This window comes from Microtus pennsylvanicus, chromosome 20 (assembly GCF_037038515.1).
Source record: "Microtus pennsylvanicus isolate mMicPen1 chromosome 20, mMicPen1.hap1, whole genome shotgun sequence".
NCBI lineage: Eukaryota > Metazoa > Chordata > Mammalia > Rodentia > Cricetidae > Microtus > Microtus pennsylvanicus.
Window position 1 is genome coordinate 497,610 of NC_134598.1, and position 24,720 is coordinate 522,329.

A 24,720-nucleotide genomic window follows, 5' to 3' on the forward strand; every position below is an offset into this window, starting at 1 on the left:
CCTTCAACACAAAGCTATAATGTGGAACTCTCTTAGGCTATGATACCATAAGAACTGGCGCTCTTATTTCTTATCCCTCCCATTTGTGTGGCTATGCAAGTGTTTGCTCTTTGCGCTCTCTCTCTCTCTCTCTCTCTCTCTCTCTCTCTCTCTCTCTCTCTCTCTCTCTCTCTCTCTCTCTCTCTCCTGTGTGTGTGTGTGTACACACACGGAGGTTTAAAGCTGACAACCAGCCACTCCTCATGTTGGGCAGGACCTCCAATGGAGCAGGGTTCACTGGTGACTGCTAGTCTAACTAGCCAGCTCGTCCCAGGGATTTCTTGCCACTAGAGTCAGAGCTGTGTTCCCCACACCCACGTGGCTATTAGGGATCCATTAGGGACCCATTCTTGTTCTCACACGTGTGCTGTATCCAGGGGGCCATCTTTCCAGGCCTTTGGTGGCCTGGTCTTGCTATGTAGCCAGCACTGGCCTTCGCCGAGTCAGCCTGAGTTAGGATTGGAGCTGTGTGCTGCCACACCCGGCCCCACCTCTCCACCTGGTCTAATTACAGTGATCCCCAGTGCCACCAGGAGAGCTCATTACAGGGTTTTAAAGTTGGGTCATGCGGATTCTGTGGTTCATGGATCTGACTTCATTGCATGCATATACCCAGCCCTTGAGAGCCACTGCTGGAGGGATGGAAGGGGCTCCAAGGGACAGGGGCCATGTCAATGGGACAAGGTGAGATGTTAGGTCTTCTCCAGGAGGGCCTGTGCCGACTGCTGTTGGCATGCCAGTGAGACAGAGCTAAGTCTTATGTTTCCTCCTAAAGGGATCTGCAAACCTTCCTTTTTTTTTTTTTTTTTTTTTGGGTAGTTTGTGATCACCCTGCACTGTTATTTTCTATTTAGGACTATATTCTGACCAAAACACCTCCACTGTGACCTTTCCCTCATCATCTCTTTAAGGCTTTGGTATCTTCTATGTCAAAAGGCCAGTGCTTCAGCTGATTATATGACTCAGTAGGCAAAGAGGCTCCCAGTTCAACCCCAAGAGCCACATGGTGGGCAGAAGAACCGTCAACTGTCCTCTGATGATGTGCACACACATGCACACATACAAGCACACACATGAAGAACTGTCAGCTGTCCTCTGATGTGCACACACACAACAGAGATTAGAATATATAAAAGCACAGTGCCCATCTTCATTACTTACCTATACACACCCTTCACCTTAAACACAGGGTTGATTAAAAAGCAGCTCTCCTGACCACATCACAGCATTTGTAGATGGCTGCTGGCTTCTAGACTCTGTGGTTGGGCAGGGAATGCATCCAACTCAATGACCACCTGCTATTACCCAGCCGAAAGCTGTTGGGTGAGAGTCAACTACGGCATCCCAGTTGCAAGCCCTCTCCCCCCCCCCCAACATTGTTTATGCGGGCCGTTTCTCGGGACTGTTGGCAAAGGAACAGCTTGGATGGGTGAGGTAATGTCTTCTCTGGGGCCAAGAGCAGGCTTGCTAGGAAACGGCAGGGGGCTCAGCTTAGTCTCCTCACCTGCAACCAAACCCACGTGTGTCCCCTCAGTGTGGGATGTTGCCTGGCACTCACACAAGTGAGGCGGACAGGCCTGTGATTCATAGGGGTGATCTTGACAGTATCGCTCAAATTAATTTTAAGGATTTTTAAGTGTGTATATGTGGGTTTGTGCATGTCTGTAGTACCTATGGGGGCCAGAGGAGGGTGCTGGATCTCCAGAGGCTGGAGTTAGAGGTGGTTGTGAGCCACACAATGTAGGTGCTGGGAACCAAACCTCTGCAATAGCACTTAGGCTCTTGACCTCTGATTCATTTCTCCAGTCCCAAATTCTTTTTTTCAGATAGTAACCCGTCAATCTAATTCTCAACATCTAACATGTCCTTGGTCTGTGAAGTAACCCACCCTGCCTGGCTGGTAGCTTGTGGCCAGTTTGTTTTTCTTAGTTGGAGCAGAGCCACACACTGGAGCTGAAGGTGCCTCATCACACCCAGTTTACTTAGTGATGGAACCCAGGGCTTTGTGCAGATGAGGCAAACTCTACCCTCTGAGCTGTAGCCCAACTCTATCTTTATGTGACGTAGTTGTGATGAGACAACATAACCTGTAAGCCTAGAATGGGAGGTATTTGTCCCTTTAGGAAAGTTTGCTGACTCCTGCAAGATGTCATTTTTCTCTCAGGGAAATGGCTCAAAACCCTGACTACCACAAGGCATCTTCGTGGATGGGTTCGTCCATTGACTTAAACACTAGAAATGATTCATCAGGAATCAGGATGTTCTCTCTTAGTAACTAATTTATATGTATTTGTGTGCATGAAGGAGATCGTGGGGGCAGAGAAGCACCTGAGCCCCTGGGCTTGTAGTAACCATCTGTAGATGGTTGTTGGCTGCCATGTGGGTGCTGGAAACTGAGCCTGGCCCTCTGCAAGATCAAATGTTCTTGTTTTTTAAGACTTATGCTTTTATTATTATTAACATTATGAATACAGTGTTCTACCTGCAGGCCAGAAGAGGGCTCCAGATCTCATTACAGATGGTTGTGAGCCACCCAGTGGTTGCTGGGAATTGAACTCTAACCCACTGAGCCATCTTCCCAGGGCCTGGATGATTGGCAGGGACTGGTATGTGAGAGCTTTTCAGGTGGAGAGCTCAGCTGAGGAAACGGCCGGTGATTAGCATCATGCCACAGCTGAAAGGTTTTCTGGCGGGACAATGCTGACCTGATCTGTTGGGTCTGAGTTTGGTGCCCAGCACCACAAATCGCCGTGAAGCAGCCACCTTCCACCTTGTGAGGACGCCTTCCTGTGGCCTGAACAAACCAGACACGCTGCTCGAACAGAAACAAGTTTTAATTCATTGAAAAGTGCAGCAGTGAACAGGGTAATTTGAAGGGCACTTTCTAAGTGACGAGATGACACAGAGCCGAGGCAGAGTGACTTCCAGAACACGTGGTGCTAAGGAGAGAATTTCCAAGTCCATCGAGCAGAAAGAGCTGGTGAACTAAAGCCCGCAGTGTGCGCCTACCCAGTGGAGCTCAGCTGAGGGCCCTCGGCTTCCTCCTGAGGATTCTGGCCTGTTTTCTTTTGTTTTTTTAAAAAAAAAGAAAAAAAATAGAAAAAACCGCTGTCTGTAGATAGTTGCAAGTTTAAGATTATTTCTCACAGATGAAGGTGTAACCTCCACAGCTACCCTTACTATTTTGTACAAAACCCCTAGCGCTGACAATTCAGAAGGTGTTTGCGACAGTGCCACCTGTCAAACCCAACGACACTAAGCGTGCCCTTTACTTTGTGTCTGAGGGACAGCTTTAAGACATTAAGTCTTTTAAGGCAAAATCCCTGCGTTCCACATTGGTTTTATGGTTCTCTATTTTGAAGACACTGGCAGACACTTCCAAGGGAGACATCAGATTACAAGGCCCTTAGGTGGGAAGCTGTGCACGCTGTGGTCTGTTGGGGTAAACTGAGGTCCACTCCAGTGTCAGCAGGACCGGCACCATGCCCCACCCCCTGGACATGTCACCTAAAGTAAGGGCAGCGAGGTAGAGACACTCGTGGTGGCTCACGCCACTCTGGCTTCACCTGCTTCTAGGCGCTGCCCCGAAACTGAAAGGCGATGGCACCACAGCCCAAGGCCTGGTGAGAGCAGCTGGGTTTGTACTGGGGACAGCTATGGTCACCCTCACTAATGCAGAAGACGGTGTCTGGGATTCAGTTCCCATCCTCTCCCTGTAAAGCGGCCACAGCAGAGCGTCCATCCACTGTCTGTCTCAGTACCACTGCAGTTGCTGGGGTCACATGAGGTAAAGGAATCAAATCCATGGCTACTGCCCCAACATGGCCTCTGGGATCCCAAAAGTGGCTTCTAGCTGTGTGTTCCAAGTGTTTAAAGCTGGGCAGAGGCTGTGTAAAGCTAAAATCACGTACTGCCTACGCAGATCAGGTGAAAACCACACGTCTCCCTTCTCCTCTGCTGCCCTACCAGCACTCGGCCCCACTGCGGAAATGTCAGAGTGGAATTGGTCTTCGAGCTAAGGAACAGGAGGATGCAGTTCTGGGCAGCAAGGAACCTTGGACAGGGAACACCGACTGAACCCTAGTTGGTCAAGACTCTGGAGACTCAAGAGCTTACATAGGGGGGCGGGGGCAGGTGGGACAAAGCAGCTGGTCCTTCACACCAGCCCTGAGTCACCCACTATGTTAAATGAGAAAGGCAGCTAACTGCAGCCGGTCACAATGACATCTTGCGGCACTGACACTTGAGAACCCCTGGACAGGCACTTCTCTGTGCAGCCCTTCAACCTGCTCGGCCAAGCCTGCTCTGCGCTGGTCTCTGGCACTCATGAAGCATGCTAGCCCTTCCCTTTGGCGTGCCTTCTCTCTGGGGCTTCTGAGCACGCAGCATGGTTGGAGCCACTGAGGAGCTGATGGCTCCGAGAGCTAGGGGGATTCACCTTTAACCCTACACAGCCTCCGGCTGCACCAGCATAGCCCAGGGTTCCAGCAGAACAGAGTAGAGCTTGGGTGACAAGGGGCATGTTTACCACGACCATGTTGTGGACACCACTTCTCCACAGACAGTTCTTTGCAGGGCTGTGTGTGTTTGATGGTGAGGCTCAGTCTGAGATGCTATACAGGGCTGTAGATTTGGGGCTAGCCACATACCAAAAGGCCTTTTCTTTCTGCCCTAAAGTATTGCCATTTATCTGAACAGTTTGACAAATTCAGACTTGACCACGTGGGAGGTCATCACACATTGTGCCCAACCGAGATGAAGGGACATGGAGAGGACAAAGACCTCAGGAGTGTTGGTTGTCATCTGAAGGAAGAGACAGAGTCAGCCGCTTCAACACAGGGTTGGAGTCACAGTACTGGAAGTCAGCTGACCAGTGGGGGGATTTTTCAAATAGGACTTGAACAGCCAGGCCAGAGCACTTCCAGGCATGGCTCCTACTGCAACCACTTCACGAGAAAGGGATGTGTGAGGATCCAACGCAGAGCTGGCACGGTCCCTACAGAGGGTGCTTCGAGAACCTTCTCGTTCTGACGCTGCCGTGATTGCTGAACATGAGACGCAGGTCAAACCTGTATCTGAGGGAAGGAAAAGGATAACACGTGAACTCTAGCTAGCCATGGGGACTTTGTGGCACACTCTCCAGCAGAGTGGGCAAGAGGGGCTGACACACTACAAGGAGCTAGTCGGAGGAGGCTGTAATCTAAAGGTGGTTTCTGAAGGTGAGAATATTTCCGCACAAACTGTGAGTTGAGAGAACAAGGTTAATGGTAAAAAGCAGGAGGTTCTTAAAAAAAAAAATTGCTATACAGCCCTAGCCGGCCTGGAAATCCTACTCAGACTAGGCTGTTCTCAGACTCACAGAGCTGCTGCCTCGTCTCGAGTGCTGGGACTAAAGGCAGGTGGTTAAGGGAGGAACGGCGAATTCTAATGTAGAAAGGATCCAGGTGGCTGCACTGACCCTCAGAGTTCCACTGCAGGTTCACGGTCTCCTCCTCTTTAGATCACCGGCACTTAAGAGCACACGGCACATGGACCTCAGATGCAGGCCTGAGCCTGCCTCATGAAGCTAAACAACTCCAAATGTCTCTGGTCACCAAACACAGGCATTCATGGAAACTGTATGGACGCTCAAAGCACAGGCTCAACGGGAACAGTTAGGACTCTGGATATAAAGAGCACAGACTGGCCAGAGATGGGCTTTCCATGCTGAGCAGAAACACACTGCGTGGAATTCACGCTGGCTCCTGCTTGTGGCCAGTTTCTGCAGCAACGCGTTATAAGGAGCCAGATGACAGGCACAGACTGAGGAGCATTTGGCCACAGACAGTGTGTGATGGACGTGTGTGACTGGGTTCCACAGCTGTGCCTACAGGATCTAGCCCGATGACCCTACTGCAGAGGACTCTGTAAAACCAAATGTTTGGTAGGAAAGAATAACCTGGGATGATAAGTTAAAAACACACTCGGTTGGTGTTTACATAGCTCAGGTCAATAGGAGCACACAAAGCCAGCGTCTTCCTTATTATATAAATATGCATCCGGAGTGAGTTATAAAGACTGCTTTGTGTTAAACAGTGCTGGGGAAGCAGGGCCATGCTGCATCCATTCTTCTGAGGGACCCTGGGCAAATCGTGCGTCTCGTTAACTTCCTGACGTGAAATGTGTGTGTGGGGTCTGAGGGCTCTCTGGAAAGCAGATAATGACCCAGAAGAAACAAGACAGCACCACAGCCACCCTGCTCTGGCCGGCCAGACGCTGCGGCAGCTCTGTGTTCCAGCAGCAGAGTCACTGTGGGTGGTGGCCATGCATCATAACCCCAGAGAGTCCTTCCCTCTCCTTTCAAGGGTTCAATTCCCAGAGCCAGCCAAAGAACATATGGTTTAAAGTATTAAGTTCATTTGGATGGCTATGTCATTCTGAGCTGATGTCTGTGACTTTTGAGAGGGTGGAGGCCGGACAGTGAAAATGGCTGGGCAGCCTTACTACACCCATTTGTTTATGCTAGATAAGATGGCATTGTCTCTTTATACAGTTGCCTAGCTATTTAAACTCATTTCTCTCTCTCTCTCTCTCTCTCTCTCTCTCTCTCTCTCTCTCTCTCTCTCTCCCCCTTCATCTTAGCAAGGCATGGTGGTGCACCTTTAATCCCAGAAGCACCCAGCGTGGCTAAGACAGAGAGACCTGTCTCTAAACAAAACAAAAAGCTAAGCTGGGGCTTGAACTGAGGGCTCTCTGAGTGCGGCGGTCCTGTCGGGGCAGTCTGGGGTCTGTTTCTGGCTGTGTGTGCCGGGTAACGGCCCACAATCCACTTTCTCTATGCATGTTCGTTCATCTCTGACATGGAGAGCAGATGAAGGCAATGAGAAGAAGGAAGAGTCAGTCACACCTCACCGTACGTCACTGCTTATGAGAGCTGAAACTATCCTTTCCCAGAGACATGCTGATTTAATCATTATAACCCTAAAGCATAAAATCACAGCATGCTTCTTGCTGATGCAGCGTGAATGCATGGGCTGCAGCAGTCAGTGTTCTGCAGACACAGTACTGTAGAAGGTTCCAGTGTGTGAGGCACACACGACTTTACAGGTAAGGACTGCCATTCACATTTAACATGCCGCAGTGGGTTTACATTCAGAACGCATCTCAGTTCATATCTGTTTTCAGCCGTGTTTCATACACTGGATTTCTAAGGAATAAAGCGGTCTGCTCTTTAAGTGCTAGGATCAGGGTAGCACTAGGCCAGAGCTGACCAGTGCGACCAAGCAGAGCTCAGCTTGTGGACTCAGCAGCCACCAGTAGCAGAGAGCCAAGTCCCAAGAAGTTTATGTTCCCAGCATAACAAGCCGACACAGCAAGAACACAGGATTCCCTCAAAAAGCAGAAAAATAAACACAGCTCAAAGTGTGTATGTGGGGGGAGTCAACAGCCTCCCTTTGTCTTCCAGAAGAGCAGGACCTCTAGGGACAGCACGGGGACACTTACCCCGGATCAAAAACCCCTGGAGTGCGACAGGTTGGCCCCGAACAGGACTGGAGCATCATCAAGCGATAGTTCATCTTCCCCAAAAGCTCAGGGTCTATAGTTTTAGCAATGTTGGTGATTTGGTCTGGGTCTGCAGTTATATTATAGACTTCTACGAACACCTAGGGAAGAAAGGAAGGAGCAAAGGAAAAAAACTAAAGGTTATATTGAGAATATTCCTAAGGCAATTATTTCTAAATGGAAAGGGAAGATACAGAAAAACCAAGGCCCATCCATCAGGTGGGCTAAGGCTTCAAGATCCACACATTCGCATACTGTTGGGGTTCACCTGCACTGGACACACAGCCCATGATGAACTGTGGTCACCTGTCCACCACACACTCTAGAAGTGAACACGAGGTGAGCCCTCGATGGCCTGGCCTCAGTACCCAGACAGTATTGCAGGTACTCGGTGATGGCAGTGCGGAAAGCCATGTTTGCCTCAGAACCTAGGGGTTCAAGTGAGGATAGAGGAGAGAACTGTGCTGACTTCTGGCCCCTGAATCATTTCCTATTTTAAAGAGTAGTTGGGGCTATTTCTTGCCAGCGGGGAAGGCTACAGCTGTATTGTCTACGGCAGCATTATCTCTAACGTAGACTGTCTGGCATCAGGGCCTCCCTCTCATCCGCATATGTTCTCCAGGACATGCGAGGTGAACGCTGCCCTCAGTCTACCGTGCAATGGTACCAAACAGATAAACATGGGGAAGGCCAGCTCAGCTCAAGCGAAGACTGTGCTGCTGAGCTGCCAGGAAGGGGCAGTCCCCTTCTGAAGAAGGCAGTGAGCATTTACTTCCTACGGTAAGAGGGGGCCAGACTGGGTATGCAAGCACCTGCTGAGCTCAGTGTGACTGCAAGGCCCGGTGTCCTCGGGACCCTTCAGGGATCCGCAGTTATCAGTGTGGCCAAGTCCCGTCTTCTCCCAAGGATGGCCCTTCTGGGCCTGTGTCCCCCACTCTAATAACAGACAGCATTGGCTTGTGCTATGTGAGCCAAGGGGGCTTCCGGGTATGTCAGCTGCTGGCCAGCCTGCTGGGAATGTCCCGGTTCCTCTCTGTAGACGCTCGAGTGCTCACTTTTAGCCCACAGACCAGGCGTGTGTCATTCTGAGAAAGTCAGCTGTGCACTTAAAGAGTAGGGGCTGCGGGAGTGGTGAGGAAGAGAAGGCTCCATTGAGAAGAGTCAGAGAATGAAGCCTGTCTGTATAGGACTGTCTTGAGACTGCAGAGAAGAAACTCACCTTGCCTGGGTAGTGCTGGGACCGATCAATGCCACCAGGCCCAAGTCCCCCTTACCTCCTGGTCGTCAAACTCGCAATACTGCAGGTTCCACAGTGATGACAGCGTCCTCACACAAGCATAGGTGTTGTTGTAGGCGTCTTCACACACACAGTCTGGGAAACATTGCTGGGGGAAGTTTACAAGTTAAATGAGGATCGCTCTGACAGGAACAGAATCTCATGGCTGAAGCTAGTCACCAGGGAGGGAACCAGATATCAAATGAATCTCTCTGAAGGACGATCTGAAACGATCATCCTGGGGTGAGAAGAAAAATGCAGAGTGCCCCGAGATCTCAGTGCTACAAAGGACCAAACCCCATGTTCTCCACAGGCTCTGCCAGTCCACAGTGGGCTGTGTTGTGTTTTTACACACACACATTTTAGAAGAGCCCCCCCCCCCCAACCAGGGCCCTTGCTGGCCTGAACTAGAAATCCACTAGTCTCTGCCTTCCAAGACCTAGGATGATAGGATTGTGTGCCTGCACTGGGCTGGGTCCTTTACTTAGAACACTGAGTGACAGGAGACCCAAGGCTCAGTTCCCCAAAGCCAGTCAATGTGGCAGTTACATCTGTGTGACCTGCGGGGTTGCCGCCAGTGTAAGGCATGTGATGGCACACGGGGCAAACCCCATGTCTCCATCAGTCCTGACAGTGTGCTGTGGGGAGTGGGTAAGGTGAGGGGGGTGGGGCCTGATGCCAGGACCAGCCAAAGGGCATCAGTCGGGTGGAGAGAAAGCTGCAGTCCAAGACAAGCTCTACTCACAGACACTCCAGGACTCAAGGAAGGGCAGGTCGGGTCAGTGATGTTACGGCCTTCTCCTTGGTATTCCACCAGGACATCTGACCTCCAGGTTAAGTTGCTGGCTCCTTTCTAGGAAAAAGAGCGGAGGTGGTTTCTGCGAGGCACGGCTCTCACTGTGCTGCCTGCGGGGCCTTTGGACAGGAGTGAAGAGCGTGGACGCCGATGGAAGCCACCACTGTCATTTCTGGGATTTACAGTCTATAAAGGGACTTAGAATGTTTTATAGTCCTCTACAGGGCAGTAGTGAAGCAGGCTGAATAAAAGCCGGTAGCTAACAAGAGCTGACGGTGGTCCAGGCTGCTCCAAACCAGGGTCCGTGTGAACAGTGCCTAGCAGAGAGGAATAGTGCCTAGGCGTGCAGGCCTGAGAGGGACGGGCAGTGTGCAGTGCAGATCCTGAGTACCACCCACATGTCACGTGCATCCCATATTGCATATTAGCCGTGTGGAGAGAGGCTGCAGCATTTGAAAAACACATTTGAGGCAGACATATGAATACTGGAGAAGGCAGGCTCTAGAACAGGACAAAGTGTGAGATCAAAAGCAGATGACTTCAGGAATTAGGATAGCAGAGAACATGGAAATAGGTGGGTCATGAACCCCAGCTTCCAAGAGGAGGAAGCAGGAACAGGTTGGGGTGGACAGCCAGGGTCTAAATGCCAGGAGGCCCCAAGCAGCAGGCAAGCGGGCCCAGGGGACAAGCCTGCAGCACCAGTTACTTGGGAGGCTGAGGCACAAGAAATGACTGAGCCTAGTTTGATCACTGGGCAACATACTGAGACCCGACTCTGCACAGTAAGAGGCAGGAGATGGTTAGGGAGGGCAGAGTAAGGCCGCACTGAGTCTGACTGGACCTGCCTTCGGCCTTTTCCTGTTCATCTCTAGATCCTGTCCTTGGCTAATATGGTTCTAACATCAGCAACAATAAATGTAAGCCTTTTAAATCAGGGAAGAGCAGTTCAGGTTTTAGCAAGTCTACGGTCATCCCTGGTGTCAGTTGGAAACCATGGACCATTGAAGCTGGAAGCCCTAGAGGGGTGGGTGCTAGCCTGTACTGAAGCTGGAAGTCCTGGGGGGAATGGGTGCTAGCCTGTACTGAAGCTGTAAGTCCTGGGGGGAATGGGTGCTAACCTGTACTGAAGCTGGAAGTCCTGGGGGGAATGGGTGCTAACCTGTACTGAAGCTGGAAGTCCTGGGGGGAATGGGTGCTAGCCTGTGCTGAAGCTGGAAGCCCTAGGGAAGTGGGTGCTAGCCTGTACTGAAGCTGGAAGCCCTAGGGAAGTGGGTGCTAGCCTGTGCTGAAGCTGGAAGCCCTAGGGAAGTGGGTGCTAGCCTGTGCTGAAGCTGGAAGTCCTGGGGGGAATGGGTGCTAGCCTGTACTGAAGCTGGAAGTCCTGGGGGGAATGGGTGCTAGCCTGTACTGAAGCTGGAAGCCCTAGAGGGGTGGGTGCTAGCCTGTACTGAAGCTGGAAGTCCTGGGGGGAATGGGTGCTAGCCTGTACTGAAGCTGGAAGTCCTGGGGGGAATGGGTGCTAGCCTGTACTGAAGCTGGAAGCCCTAGAGGGGTGGGTGCTAGCCTGTACTGAAGCTGGAAGTCCTGGGGGGAATGGGTGCTAGCCTGTACTGAAGCTGGAAGTCCTGGGGGGAATGGGTGCTAGCCTGTACTGAAGCTGGAAGCCCTAGGGAAGTGGGTGCTAGCCTGTACTGAAGCTGGAAGCCCTAGGGAAGTGGGTGCTAGCCTGTGCTGAAGCTGGAAGCCCTAGGGAAGTGGGTGCTAGCCTGTACTGAAGCTGGAAGTCCTGGGGGGAATGGGTGCTAGCCTGTACTGAAGCTGGAAGCCCTAGGGAAGTGGGTGCTAGCCTGTACTGAAGCTGGAAGCCCTAGGGAAGTGGGTGCTAGCCTGTACTGAAGCTGGAAGCCCTAGAGGGGTGGGTGCTAGCCTGTACTGAAGCTGGAAGTCCTGGGGGGAATGGGTGCTAGCCTGTACTGAAGCTGGAAGCCCTAGGGAAGTGGGTGCTAGCCTGTACTGAAGCTGGAAGCCCTAGGGAAGTGGGTGCTAGCCTGTACTGAAGCTGGAAGTCCTAGAGGGGTGGGTGCTAGCCTGTACTGAAGCTGGAAGTCCTGGGGGGAATGGGTGCTAGCCTGTACTGAAGCTGGAAGCCCTAGGGAAGTGGGTGCTAGCCTGTGCTGAAGCTGGAAGCCCTAGGGAAGTGGGTGCTAGCCTGTACTGAAGCTGGAAGCCCTAGGGAAGTGGGTGCTAGCCTGTACTGAAGCTGGAAGCCCTGGGGAAGTGGGTGCTAGCCTGTACTGAAGCTGGAAGCCCTGGGGAAGTGGGTGCTAGCCTGTACTGAAGCTGGAAGCCCTGGGGAAGTGGGTGCCAGCCTGTGCTGAAGCTGGAAGTCCTGGGGGGAATGGGTGCTAGCCTGTACTGAAGCTGGAAGCCCTAGGGAAGTGGGTGCTAGCCTGTGCATGGCCTTGAATGCCAGGAAAGGGAGAGTCGGTGATGAGGATTACTTAACTCATGGCTACACTCAAACCTGAGCAAAACTGTGCAGGTCCAGGTTTCAAATTATGAGTCACTGGAGACTGCAGAAGTGCCCCTTCTTCCTTGTTCATGCTGCCAGAGCTGGGGAGAGCTTATCTGTCATGCGTGGGTAGACCTGAGTCCCACACTTATGTGTCACGTGTCCAGAGGACCAGGTTATGGCCCATGCCAATTAAATCAGCAGCTCTCATGGAGGGGGGCCCAACACTAGGAGCTCATTTCCCTAGGTGACTCTAACGGGGACCAGGGTGAGACTCAGTGTCCAAATAATACCCCACGAGACATCTCCCAGGGCACCCGAGGCAGCTAGTATTCGGTTGGGAGTCATGCCCTATGCTCCTCAGACCAGGAACAAAGAGAAAAGACGCCTACTTGTGCCCCCTTTGTGCAGACTTGCAGAAAAGAGCAGAAGAAACTCCCCAGACATCCCTGTCAGTTTGCAGAAATCTGTAAGAAGCATCAAGAGGTGGAAGAGAACATTTGGGAAAGAAGTTAAATGACAGAGCTAGAGCCCCAGATACTAACGGAGGAGAAACAGACAGCCGGGTGATGGAGTCAGGTAATGGAGGATCAGGTAGCTGAGAACAATATGGATCCATCTTGCAAACAACACAGAATTCTCAAAAAGCCCAGACAGATCCACTGCAGAATCGTGTGTGTGTGCATGTGTGTGATGCTCAGAGCAAGGTCAAAACTAGCATGTTTAAGGTGACATACATAACCAGCATGGGAACAACGAGGAGTGTCAACATGCATAGATTTCCCCTGATTCTTTTATTTCTCCTACCCCTCCTGTCCCCCCCTACCCCCCCGCCTCGCCCTTTGACGCTGGAGAACGAGCCCAAGGCCTTATATGCTGTGCAAGTGCTCCACCATGAGCCGCGTCCGCAATCCTGCCAATCTGCGATCTCTCCACCCACACTCGGGGGCAGTAAACTAGCCGGACAGTTATTTCCCCGGCCCTCGTAAATAGTGTACCAGCGCCCTCCATGCCTCGGACTTCTGAGAGAGTGGGCATTAATTAATTAATTAGTCTTTGCCACTCTGAGGTGACACAGACCTCCTTACTTCAGCCTCTGTTTGATGACAGTGAGGTGACCACAGTGACCTGGGCCATTGCTCCGTTTCATAGGTGGCTGGTTACTCAGAGCTCTCTGGTTTATCTCTATTGGGATGTCAACCTCTCTTTCTAAGCCCTCACATGCCATCAACTGTCATCCTGGACGGAACCTGGATGTCCATGGAGGGGAGGGGAGAGAATGCAGAAAGCGGAGATGACAAGTGGTCCGTCCCGTCAGTCAGCCAGGTTTTTTTTTGTTTTTTGTTTTTTGTTTTTTGAGACAGGGTTTCTCTGTGTAGCCCTGGATATCTTGGAACTCATTCTGTAGACCAGGCAGGCCTCAAACTTATAGCGATTCATCTGCCTCTGCTTCCCAAGTGTTGGGATTGAAGGTGTGTGCCACCACCACCCAATGTCATCTTTCCTTTAGGAAGCATCTTCCCACCACATGGCGAGAGACAAATCCTGTCCTTTGACTACCAGGTTTAGGAATTTTACTTTGTCTACTGGGTTTCCTCAGAGCTTGGGCTCTGTTGATTGTACTCACCAGAATGGGTACTAAGGACACTCCATCCATCTGTGTCTTATTCAGGTCATAGCCAGCAAGGTCTAGGATCGTGGGGCCCAAGTCAATATTCGAGACCAGCATCTGATGAGCAAAGAAAACAGGATGGGACACAGCTGGTCTCATCTTCCCTTTCCCTCTAATAAACCCGAGTCGCCCACCAGAAATCCACGGCGCCATCGCTTTCCCAGAACCCAGTTCCAGACACTCAACTGCAGCTTAAACACGAGCTTATCAGGTGCACAGGCGGATGCACCGGGGAGCCGTGCACTCATCTTACCTCACGGTTACTAGAGACCATCTGAAACACTCCTGCAGTCTCCTCACGACTCATGGGAGCACTGTTGACTACTGCAGCAACCTGACATTCACAGTCGCTCACTAGACTTGATTTATGTATTTTACGTACGTGTTTTTGCCTGTACAGATGTAAATGCACCACAAGCATGCAGTGCCCAGTCAGAAGAGGGCCAGGTGTTGTTCTTCTAAGACAGTTTTTTACTGGCCTGGGGTTTACAGCAAGCCTTAGAGAGCCTTTGGGTCCCCACCTCCCGCCTCCTCTGTGCTGAGATCACAGGCTTTTCTATGTGGATTCTGAGGAGCAAACTCAGGTCCTCGTATCTATGTGTGGCTTAGCCTACAGAGTGAGCTCCAGGGCAGAGAGACCTTGTCTCAAAAATAGTCCCTGAGAAGCCAGGCCCAGTGGTGCACATCTTTAATCCCAGCAAATGTAAGGCTGAGACAGGCGGATCTCTGGGAGACAGAGACCTGGTTGGTCTACAGAGTGGGTTCTAGGACAGCCAGAAATACATAGCGAGAGCCTGTCTTAAGGCAACAAGGCAAACAGCTCCCAAGGACCTCAATTGGGGCTGTCCTCTGGCCATGCGCACATTCTCAAGTGCACGCACACCCATAATAGTCTTTGAAACTAGGAAGGAAACTTCATTTTAGGCAGTCAAACATGGAGATTAGAAAAATCAATTAACTGTCATTTTTAATTTAAAACCAAACCAGAAGGGCCTGTATGAAAAGCGGGGCTCAGATTTCCTGGTAGCTGGGAGAGCCAGGGATGCGCAAGCTGGTGCTGAATACATCAGCGCGCCCGGCAGATGTCGTGGGCTACCACGTCACGGAGACACCTCAGGGAGCAGCAATCCATATGTCACCAAGAAAGCTCACCAGAGCTGTCCCCAGAGATTCCTGCCAGACCCCTGGGTGAACCGAGCAGCTGGGCTCACAGTTGGTAAGTCTGCCTATAACAATGGAAGAGATCAGCATAGGAGGGAACATAAGCCCCTGAGCTGTCCCATAGGCCACGGGGCAGTCAATGCAGGGTGTAAGAGAAACTGTAAATACCAAGCAATAAAAATCCAAAGGAAAACGGTGACTGCCAGTCTCTCTCTCACACACAAAAACAACTCACTTTTAATTCCAGAGCTGCATGATGGGACACTTCCTAATGGACTTCTGCTCAGTGGCAAGGCCTGTCAGTTCCAGTACAAATCACTACAATTTGGCTTAAGTACCACAAGCATACATGTGTTCCCATATACACACAATCACTGTGTCCTCTCTAAATAGGACATGATTTTTTCCTATGAAGTAGATGGTTTCAAGAGATCCAGAGACTTCTTGGGTACCGGTTATGAGCAGAGAATTAACTGAATCTGCCATTGGTCTCACAAGTGTATAGTTAGCTCTGAAAGAAATACAATCCTGCAAAATCACTGAAAACAAGGGGATGTGCTCTCAGAACACGGTCAGGTTTCCAGACACTTAGCTCTGATATTAAACAACCATGTAGGACTACATAAGGCAAGTCACACAGCACCTCAGAAGGCACCAAGGGTTCATTTGGCAAAAGAGCTTGGAGTCTATGAGAGTCTAGCGCCACCAAAGCTAAGGGGCAGCATTGGATCTGCCTTTAGCTTCTCTAGGTAGGAAGAGGCCCAGGGTGTCAGCCAGTAGAGATGAAGGTAGCTGGAGAGATGGCTCAATGGCTAAGAGGCTAAGAGCACTTGCTGCTCTCCCAGCGAGCTTGAGTTCAGTTCCCAGTACCCATGCTGGGCGGCTCACAACTGCCTCTAGCTCTAGTTCTAGGGCACTGGTTCTCAACTGTCCTCACGCTGGGACCATTGAGTACCATCCTCATGTTGTGGGGACCCCAACCATAAAACTATTTTGTTGCTACTTCATAATTATAATTTTGTTGTTGTTATGAATTATAATATAAATATCTGATACGCAGGATATCTGTTATGCAACCCCCAAAGGGGTCATAAGTTGAGAATTGCTGTTCCAACACTGTCCTGGCCTTTGTGGGTACTGCACGCATGCACGCGCTCACACACACACACACAGAGGAAACCTAACACCCTCCCTATCTGAGGACCAGGGAGAACAGGACTTTGTCAGGGTCTTAGAGCTAACGGGTAGCCTCCTGACTTCTAATCAGATCTACCTCCTTTGGGCCAGAGCAGTTTTGAAATCGTTCCTTTTCTAAAGCTTCCTTGAGGAACTGCTACTGCAGAATCTAGACCTAGACTGATGTCTCGCCGGAGGAGAAAAATCGGTCAACTTTGGCTCTGACAAACACACTCTATCCCTGCTTCTGAGTAGTGACAGGTAGCTCAGGCCATAGATCAAACAGAGCCACTGGCTGTTTGGTGATTGCCAACACACAGTAATGCTCCCTGACGTTCTTTTTATTTGAAGACTTTTAAAATCTCATGTGTATGAGTGTCATGCAGACATGCCTGCACATATATGTGAGTACCATGTGTATGCCTGGTGCCAAGGACCCCAGAAGATGGTGCCATCAGATCCCCAACACTGAGCATAAGCCTTCATGTGGGTTCTGGGGGTAGAATTGTGCTGTCTGCCAGGGCAGCCCCTGCTCTGAACTGCTGAGCTCCTCTCTAGGCCCCCCACCCCGCTCCCCGGCAGTTCACACTTCTACTGCACACCTGTCAGCCCAGCGAGTGTGACAAAACCCCATGTGACAACAGACACAGCTCTTCTCAGTCCTGTCTCTACTTACTACAAATCCATCTTAACAGTGTGTGTGGACCCCACTGTATCTGAGCATGAGGTATGACCAGTGTGGGTGAGCCCAGTGCATGTGAGCGTGAGGTATGACCAGTGTGGGTGAGCCCAGTGCATGTGGAATGTAAGGTATTATATTCTCAGTAGGGGACCACAGAGGAACAAGCAGTAAACTCAACAGGATGTGAAGCCAGCTGAGAGTGGATGAAGGTATAGAGAGGTATGGATGCCAGGCAAGGGAAAGTGATAAGACCCTTCCTAGGGGAATCCCACTCCAGAGCCTTTAAAGACAAGCGGGCTGGGGAGCTGAGGTGGGCATTCAGCAGCCAGTTGTGCCAAAGACGAGGAGAGGTACGGTTTCCTTGAGAAGGGGAAAGTGGTCCGCACAAATGCTGCCACCTCTCTTGCCTGCGCTAACGTCTTTGCTTACCCACTGTTCTGCTCAGAGTGCTGGATCCACGGACCATGTGACTCCACTCTCCTCAACATCTAGGTCTCTGCTTCAATGCCCAGAGGCCTCTCCTGGCTAAAGTTTCCTGTCTTCTCAGATGCAAGGATTTAAGAATTTATCTTCCCTGGCTGCTTCTTGCTATGCCCAGGACTTCAGGCAGGCAACGCCGTCATAAAAATGTACCGAGTAGCCGGGCGGTGGTGGCGCACGCCTTTAATCCCAGCACTCAGGAGGCAGAGGCAGGCGGATCTCTGTGAGTTCGAGACCAGCCTGGTCTACAGAGCTAGTTCCAGGACAGGCTCCAAAGCCACAGAGAAACCCTGTCTCGAAAATCAAAAAAAAAAAAAAAAAAAAAAAAAGAAAATGTACCGAGTAAATACCATTGCCAGTGCACGGACTCTGAGTCACACCGTGAATTGCAAGGCAGGGCTCTGCTACTTATTAACTCATGTGAGCTCAGATAATTCCCTTGACCCTTTAGTTCCTTCCTTGATGGGATGGGGTAAGAGGGCATGATCTCACGGGTCCATTCACACAGCACTCAGAACTCCACATGTCGATATGATATAGCTCTGATGATGAACCAGACACCATTTAAATGCTTAGAAGAGGCACGGTTTCGGATTTGAATATTTGCTTGGCAGAGCAAGCTGATGAAAAGAAGGAACAGTTTGTTCCTCCCCAGCTGATGGGCACATTTCACTCTGCTCCCATTCAGTTTCTTTCCCACAGAATACAAGAAGTGCACATCCTGCTGAGAAAGAACCGGCACTCAGGTCAAATGCCATCCTTAAGATCTACTGACCTACCCAGCTTGCCTCCTTTGAGAGGAGTGGCCTGACCAGAAAGGGCCAACACTTGTAGTGGAACAGAGGTCTTGATGAGAGCAAATGTAGCACAAATGATGGTTGTGAAGGCCGGTCTACCTTTCTGGGAGCAACTTAACAGTGCTGCACCATGGATGTGGCAACAGGAAGTAGGTCAAAGGTGGGAAGAAAGCGAGGTGAGCATCAGCACCCACCACTACCACCACTGCATACAGGCCAGACCTCCCACATACCCGTAAGTTCGAGTCCTCTGGAAACCCATCTTACAATTTTAGCTTTATGTGTCTGTTCATTTTCTCTGGTCCCAGAGCTTAGGTGACAACGTGAAATCAAGAAGAGAGAAGACATAGCTGGGAGAACCTACTGCCATCTCCTGACCACTAGAGAGACGTGTTCAGGATCAAGGTGGCCACCACCTCTAGGAACAAAGAGTCCCAGTGAGATGGGTTGGTAAAGGACACTGGCCAATGGAAGCCACAGAATGTGCTGCACATTACAGGCCAGAAGGGGACAGAGCAAACAAGCTTAGCAAGGAAAAGAAAGTGCCTGAGAGTGTGCTCTCCTGCGTGTAGACTCATGAAACCGGGAAGAAGGATTCTGGGAGTTCAGGAAGTGACATGATTCCCAAGCCCCTCCCCTTTTATATTAACAAGCAGCAACAATCGATAGAATGGAGCAGACTCCTTGGTGGAGCTTCTAGCTGCAGAGGGCCCCAGCGAAGTGTCTCTTATCACTCACCGCCCATTCTGGGATAGGCTTTCCACACTCACCGCCCATTCTGGGATAGACTTTCCAGTGATTAAGCCCCTGTGCCATCTCTAAGGAGCCCCAGCAAATCACTGACTCATGAGCTTCGCCAGGTGGAGCCACGGCTTTGGTTTCCCATTGGTGCCCTAACTGGGGTGGATGGGCATTTGTTCACAGCCCCTCACTACACTCAGTGAGGTCAGCCCAGCAGCAGATGCCCGGGGAGTCCCACGTGCAAAGCTTGCGGTGTTCTGCTGTACCACGAGGGCCCACACCAGGTCTCAATCCACACTGAAAGGGCAATGAAAAGTGGGTGCTGGGTGTCTGTTCTATACCGCAGGCCAATCACAATCCTTCCTTCATGACCTCACAGGGTGGACTGTGCTGGCGGTCAGCACTTAGTGCTTGCCAGGAAAGCGTGAGGACCAGATTTCACATCTCTGGAGCCAAGGTGGGTGTGCAACCTGACTTCCACTCCAGCTTTGGAAGGTGGAGACGGAGCAGAGCAGGCTGGGTAGCAAAACTAGCTTCATCAGTGGGGTCTGAGTTTGACTGACAGCCTGCCCCAATGAATATGGTGGGAGAGCAATCAAGAATACAATGGAAGACTGATCAAGGATGATTACAGATATCAACCTTGGGCCTCTACATGTATGCATATACATGTGCATGCATACACATATGCATGTACTGCCCATGTGTACACACACACAGAAAAACACACACATTCACACATGCTGTGAGACAATGGTCTTCTATTGTTTTAATAAAATGTTGATTGGCCAGCAGCCAGACAGGAAGTATAGGCGGGGCAACCAGGCAGGAAGTAGAGATGGGGGCTGGTGTGGGAGAACTGTCTGTATTCTGTCAATTATATTTTAAATAAATGCCAGTTGGCCAGTAGTCAGGCAGAAGTAGAGGCAGGGCAACCAGGCAGGAAGTAGAGACGGGTCAATGAGAAGAGGAGAATTCTGGGAAGAAGGAAGCCCATTCCTCTGCAGTCCTGATCCGAACACAGAAGAAGCAAGATATGACTGCCTTGCTGAAAAAGGTACTGAGCCATGTGGCTAACACAGATAAGAATAATGGGTTAATAATGGGCTATATAAGTTATAAGAGTTAATAAGAAGCCTGAGCTAATGGGCCAATCAGTTTATAACGAATGTAGACCTCCGTGTGATTTCTTTGGGACTTAACAACTGTGGGAACTGGACAGGACAGAAACTCGAACAACAAGGGCGACAAGAACAGGAGAATTCTGGGAAGAGGAAAAAGTCAGACTGCAGTCGTCATCCAGATGCAGAGGAAGCAAGATGAGGATGCCTCATTGATAAAGGTACCAAGCCACGTGGCTAATACAGACTAGAATTATGGGCTAATATAAATTATAAGAGTTAATAATCAGCCTAAGCTAATAGGCCAACCAGTTTATGATTAATGTAGACCTCTGTGTATTTCTTTGAGATTGAATGGCTGCGGGACCACGCAGGACAGAAACCTCTGTCAACACACACATGAAAACTGGAAAGAAATAAACCACACAATTTCCGACGGTGACTCTCATGAGAATCTCGAGGGCCGGAAGTAAATCCTGAAATGAACCAAAGCTGTGCACGCTGATATGACATACACACATGGCGGTGGACAGCTGGGGGGAGAGAAGAGCCCCACTTTCCAAGGTTCCCAAGGGCAGAAGAGCATTCCCAGGAGTGACTGCCGACTTTTCAAGGCGAGTACGACCTCCACACAGGGTTGGCTGTAGTCAGGCACCTACCTTGCTTGTCTGGTTTGGTTTGATTCCAGGCCCTCGAACCAGCAGTGGAACTTTGATATCAAACTCATACAGCTGTCTTTTGTCTATTGGCAAAGAGAACTGCCCTGCAACAAAACACACAAGGTCAATGCAGAGCCAGGACGCTGGCAGCACACATACCTTCTGAGCCACTGAGAAACCTGAAAAGATGCTGTTTTAAGATCTATGTGTTGCATGAGCATTTGTGTGTGATTATGTGTGTATCTGTGTGAAAGTATGCTGCATGTGTGCATGCCCTTGAAGGCTGAAGGAGATGCTGGATCTCCAGGAGCTGGAGTTACAGGTCACCTGACATGGGTCTGGGGACTGAGCTCAGGTCCTCCGGAAGCACTCCACTTAACCACTGAGCTGCCTCTCCAACCCCTTAATTCTAGTTTTATAATACAAAGCTTAACTTGCCTGGGGTCCTTTTCAGCACAAGACAGGAAAAATAATTGAGTTTACCTTCTCCAGGTAAGTAACTAAAAATGACCTGTTCTAAACAGGGCAAACTGAGCAAAACAATGTCGGGAAGGAACAAGAGGCAAGCATGGAAACATGTATGCACATGTGAGCTGATCCAGGTGAATGGTGCCACTCCAACACCGCCACATAAAGAGAGAAACATGCCCCATCCCCCGGTACACCGCAGTCAAGGCCATGAAGGCAGAAAGGCCGCCTGAGGAAATCCGACAGACACATGGGGATAGAACAAAGAGGTTAACATATGGCAGTTTGGTTTGAGGTACAGTTTCAGCAACAACCTCCAAGGGAATCTCAATGACAGGTCCAGAGGAAGGGACCATGTTACACCGCCTGGCCCATCAATCCACACTGGTGTCCCCAGAGAGGCACAACCAGACACCATGGCCTCACAAACTGGAGGCAGGAAGTATAGCATGGACGGCATCTGTGGGGCAGCCTGCTGACCTGAAGACACTAACCTGTGTCAGGTCTCCAGATCTATCAGTACCGATCTACAGGAAACGGAGTGGAAATCAATAAGCAAGGCCTCCCTCACCAGACAGTAACTAGCCAAATCCAGAATAAGAAGTGTTCCACAGGACAGAGGGGGCACTTTTCTCAGGAAGTTTGAGACTTGGAAGAACTCAAAATTCAAGATCGTAAGTAGAGTTATCTGCTTAATAAATTAGATGCTCATGGAACTATTTGTGGATTCCCGAGTGCCTTCAAAACCTTTAGAAAGTAGCCAGATACCAAGGTACACGGTAATTAATCCCCACATTTGAGGCCACGGTGGGGGCGATCATGAGGTCAAGGTCAATTTGAGAGATAAAGTGAGACCCCAATCAAACACCCAAGGGCTCAGTGGTGTGAGGGCTGCAGTCTGACTGTCAGAGCACTGTAACACCTGCCCCCTCACCCCTACACACGGAGAAAACCACGGGGAGGAGGTCAGAACGCCCAGTACTGGCCATCTGTAGCTGAAATATGAGCAAGAAGACAGGAAGGTGTCTCATTAGTGCTCTACTCAAAGAGGCAGGATGGATGCGGACCAGGCCTCAAGCTCCTAGTCAAGCGATCCTCCTGCCTTAGCCTGTTCAGTTAGTTCAGTTACAACAGCCACGCCGTCACACCCAGCCACTCCAGCTCCATTCTGCCCGTTAAAGAACAGCCATGATAATGTAATGAATGCTGCATCAATATGCACAAGTGAAAGCACGCCTCATGCCAGCTAAGAGGAAACACAAAGACACAGAAAAAAGAAAACACTTGTCTTTAGCTAGAGGAGGTGCAAGTCAGGGGCACCGAGTCCACTCAAACTGCCGCTTTCAAAAACCAGGAATGTCCCCAAACTGCAAGACATCGTACTAAAGTTGCCCACAGGACAGCTTTCTGTCTCCTGTCTGTGACACACTCCCTGCTCACTTATCCTACAGAGGAGCTCATCTTCTCTGTGCCTCAGCCTGGCAAGTCTGCTGTGAAGCGCTGGACTCCGGCCACACGGGTGACAATGGGATGTGTTCTCACGGACGACAGTGCTGACCCTGCCGCTCACCTGTGTGGTAGCCGTTGTCTGAGGTATAGAAGATGTACGTGTTGTCCAGCTCGCCGGTGACGTCCAATCTCTTCACCAGCTTCTCCACGAGATCGTCAACCGAGAGCAGAGTTTGCCACCTGGGAACCAACACAGGGTGGAATCAACTTCAGGGGCAATGGCTGCACAAAAACACCCATCCCACTAAAGCAAACACCAAGAGCTCAGTCTGTCCCCCAGATTCTATCATTGCAAAAGACAGATTAGAAAATTCCAGAACATTACCGGGTGGTGGTGGCACACGCCTTTAATCCCAGAACTCAGGAGGCAGAGGCAGGCGGACCTCTGTGAGTTCGAGTCTAACCTGGTTTACAGAGCTAGTTCCAGGACAGGCTCCAAAGCTACAGAGAAACCCTGTCTCGAAAAACCAAAGAAAAAGAAAATTCCAGAACATAATAATTACTTTATTTCAAATCTGTTTCCAAAGAAATAAATCAGGCTTTTAATAATGAGCTAACTTTATCTTTTACTGTTTGGGAATAGAGTTAGTTAGAAAGGATAGTTGTTAATTCAGCATAGATCACTATAGGTTGGTTCAAATAAGTCTGTGCCGCACTACTGTTTACTAGTCCAAACACTAGGCATTGGCCTACAGGCAAGAGGCCAAAGCTTGTCTACTGCCTGTTTTTATAAAGTTTTATTGACATATAGCAATATTTTCATATTGCCTAAGGCTGCCTTTATGCTGAGACACACGGCCTGCAAGCTTACAACATTTGCTATGATTATTATCTGATCCTACAAAAAATGTTTACTGACCTCTGGTCCAAAGTCAAAAGAAAAAGAAAAAAGAAAAGAGAAAAGTAGTGAATTTTCACAAAAATTGACCTAGCACGTCTTTCAACTCCCAAACATCAAAGATAAATACTCTGCTCAATATTTGCTCTGATTTCTATGTAGCTTTTCCTTCAAGCTTGGGGAAAAATGGTCAAGCAAATAGTTCAAGTTTGTCACTTCCTTACCAAGTCTTAAAAGTAGACATTTTAATCAGTCTTGGGGTCCAAAGAACACCTCATGCACTGGAAGGCAGACGAACGCCTGCTGGTGGAGTGTCAGTGCCCCAAATGCTTCTCCCACTGGCCTGCCTCCGTTTGCTCAGGAATAACACAGTGGCCACCTCTAGCCTAAAACCATGCACACTGAGAACGGTCTTAATAATAAAACAAAACCTCACCACCGCAGCGCTTACCTCCTTCTGAACGCATCATCTAGGAACTGTATTGAAGAGTTCGTCATGGGAGTCTTGGCTTGCCGAATTAGCCAGTGCTTGTTCTAAAGTTCAGAAGAAACCAATGTAACATCAGGCCATCACCGTCACATACCAGGGAAGACAAAGGACCATCTACACTCTAGCAAACTATGGAGAACAGTGCTTCTAAATCCAGATATCGTGCATATCAGGTATTACATTATGATAACAGCAGCAGAATTACAGTTATGAAGTGGCAACAAAAATAATGTTACGGCTGGAGTCACCACACCATAAGGAACTGTATTAAGGGCCGCAGCACTAGGAAGGTTGAGAATCACATGACAAACTGCCTCTCAGCTCTGCAGATGGACTAGACTACTCCAGTACTCCACCAGCCTCCCACTGCTAAACACCCCGCGCTCTTTCGTTGGCAGCAGTGTTTAGACAGCTAAAGTGAGATTCAGCTGGTAACTCTAATCCCATCAGCTACAGGCAAGTACTACCTTACCTCTCTCTAAGTTCTGCCTGTATGGCCCAGCATTCCACGGTCTGTCAGCTCAAGAGACTGACATCCCCAGGAAAACCCTGGGTTTAAAACCTCAAGTTTTGCACATCTGACACACTAGCAGAGCATGCAAGCGTGGTCCCCAGCAGTCTACACTCAGCAGCTCACAACTGCCGGTAACTCCAGTTCTAGGGGATCTGAGCCCTCTTCTGGCCTCCTTGGGTACTGTGCCCACAACATAAACCCACAGCCAAGACACACATTTAAAAATACAAACAAAATCTTAAAAAAA

At 50.0% G+C, this 24,720-nt stretch overlaps 1 protein-coding gene across 1 annotated transcript in view; it reads right to left on the reverse strand.

The window, feature by feature from the left end:
* Positions 1-2,855: 2,855 nt before the first annotated feature.
* Gns (glucosamine (N-acetyl)-6-sulfatase) overlaps positions 2,856-24,720 on the reverse strand; it is a 36,212-nt gene continuing 14,347 nt past the window's right edge. The window contains exons 7-14 of the mRNA XM_075954604.1: positions 23,921-24,003; positions 22,693-22,811; positions 20,655-20,758; positions 13,793-13,894; positions 9,603-9,710; positions 8,856-8,966; positions 7,522-7,682; positions 2,856-5,114 (exon numbers count right to left, since the gene is read on the reverse strand). Of these exons, the coding sequence (XP_075810719.1) occupies positions 5,036-5,114; positions 7,522-7,682; positions 8,856-8,966; positions 9,603-9,710; positions 13,793-13,894; positions 20,655-20,758; positions 22,693-22,811; positions 23,921-24,003 (867 nt within the window). The 3' untranslated portion in view covers positions 2,856-5,035. The remainder of the gene's footprint in view (positions 5,115-7,521; positions 7,683-8,855; positions 8,967-9,602; positions 9,711-13,792; positions 13,895-20,654; positions 20,759-22,692; positions 22,812-23,920; positions 24,004-24,720) is intronic.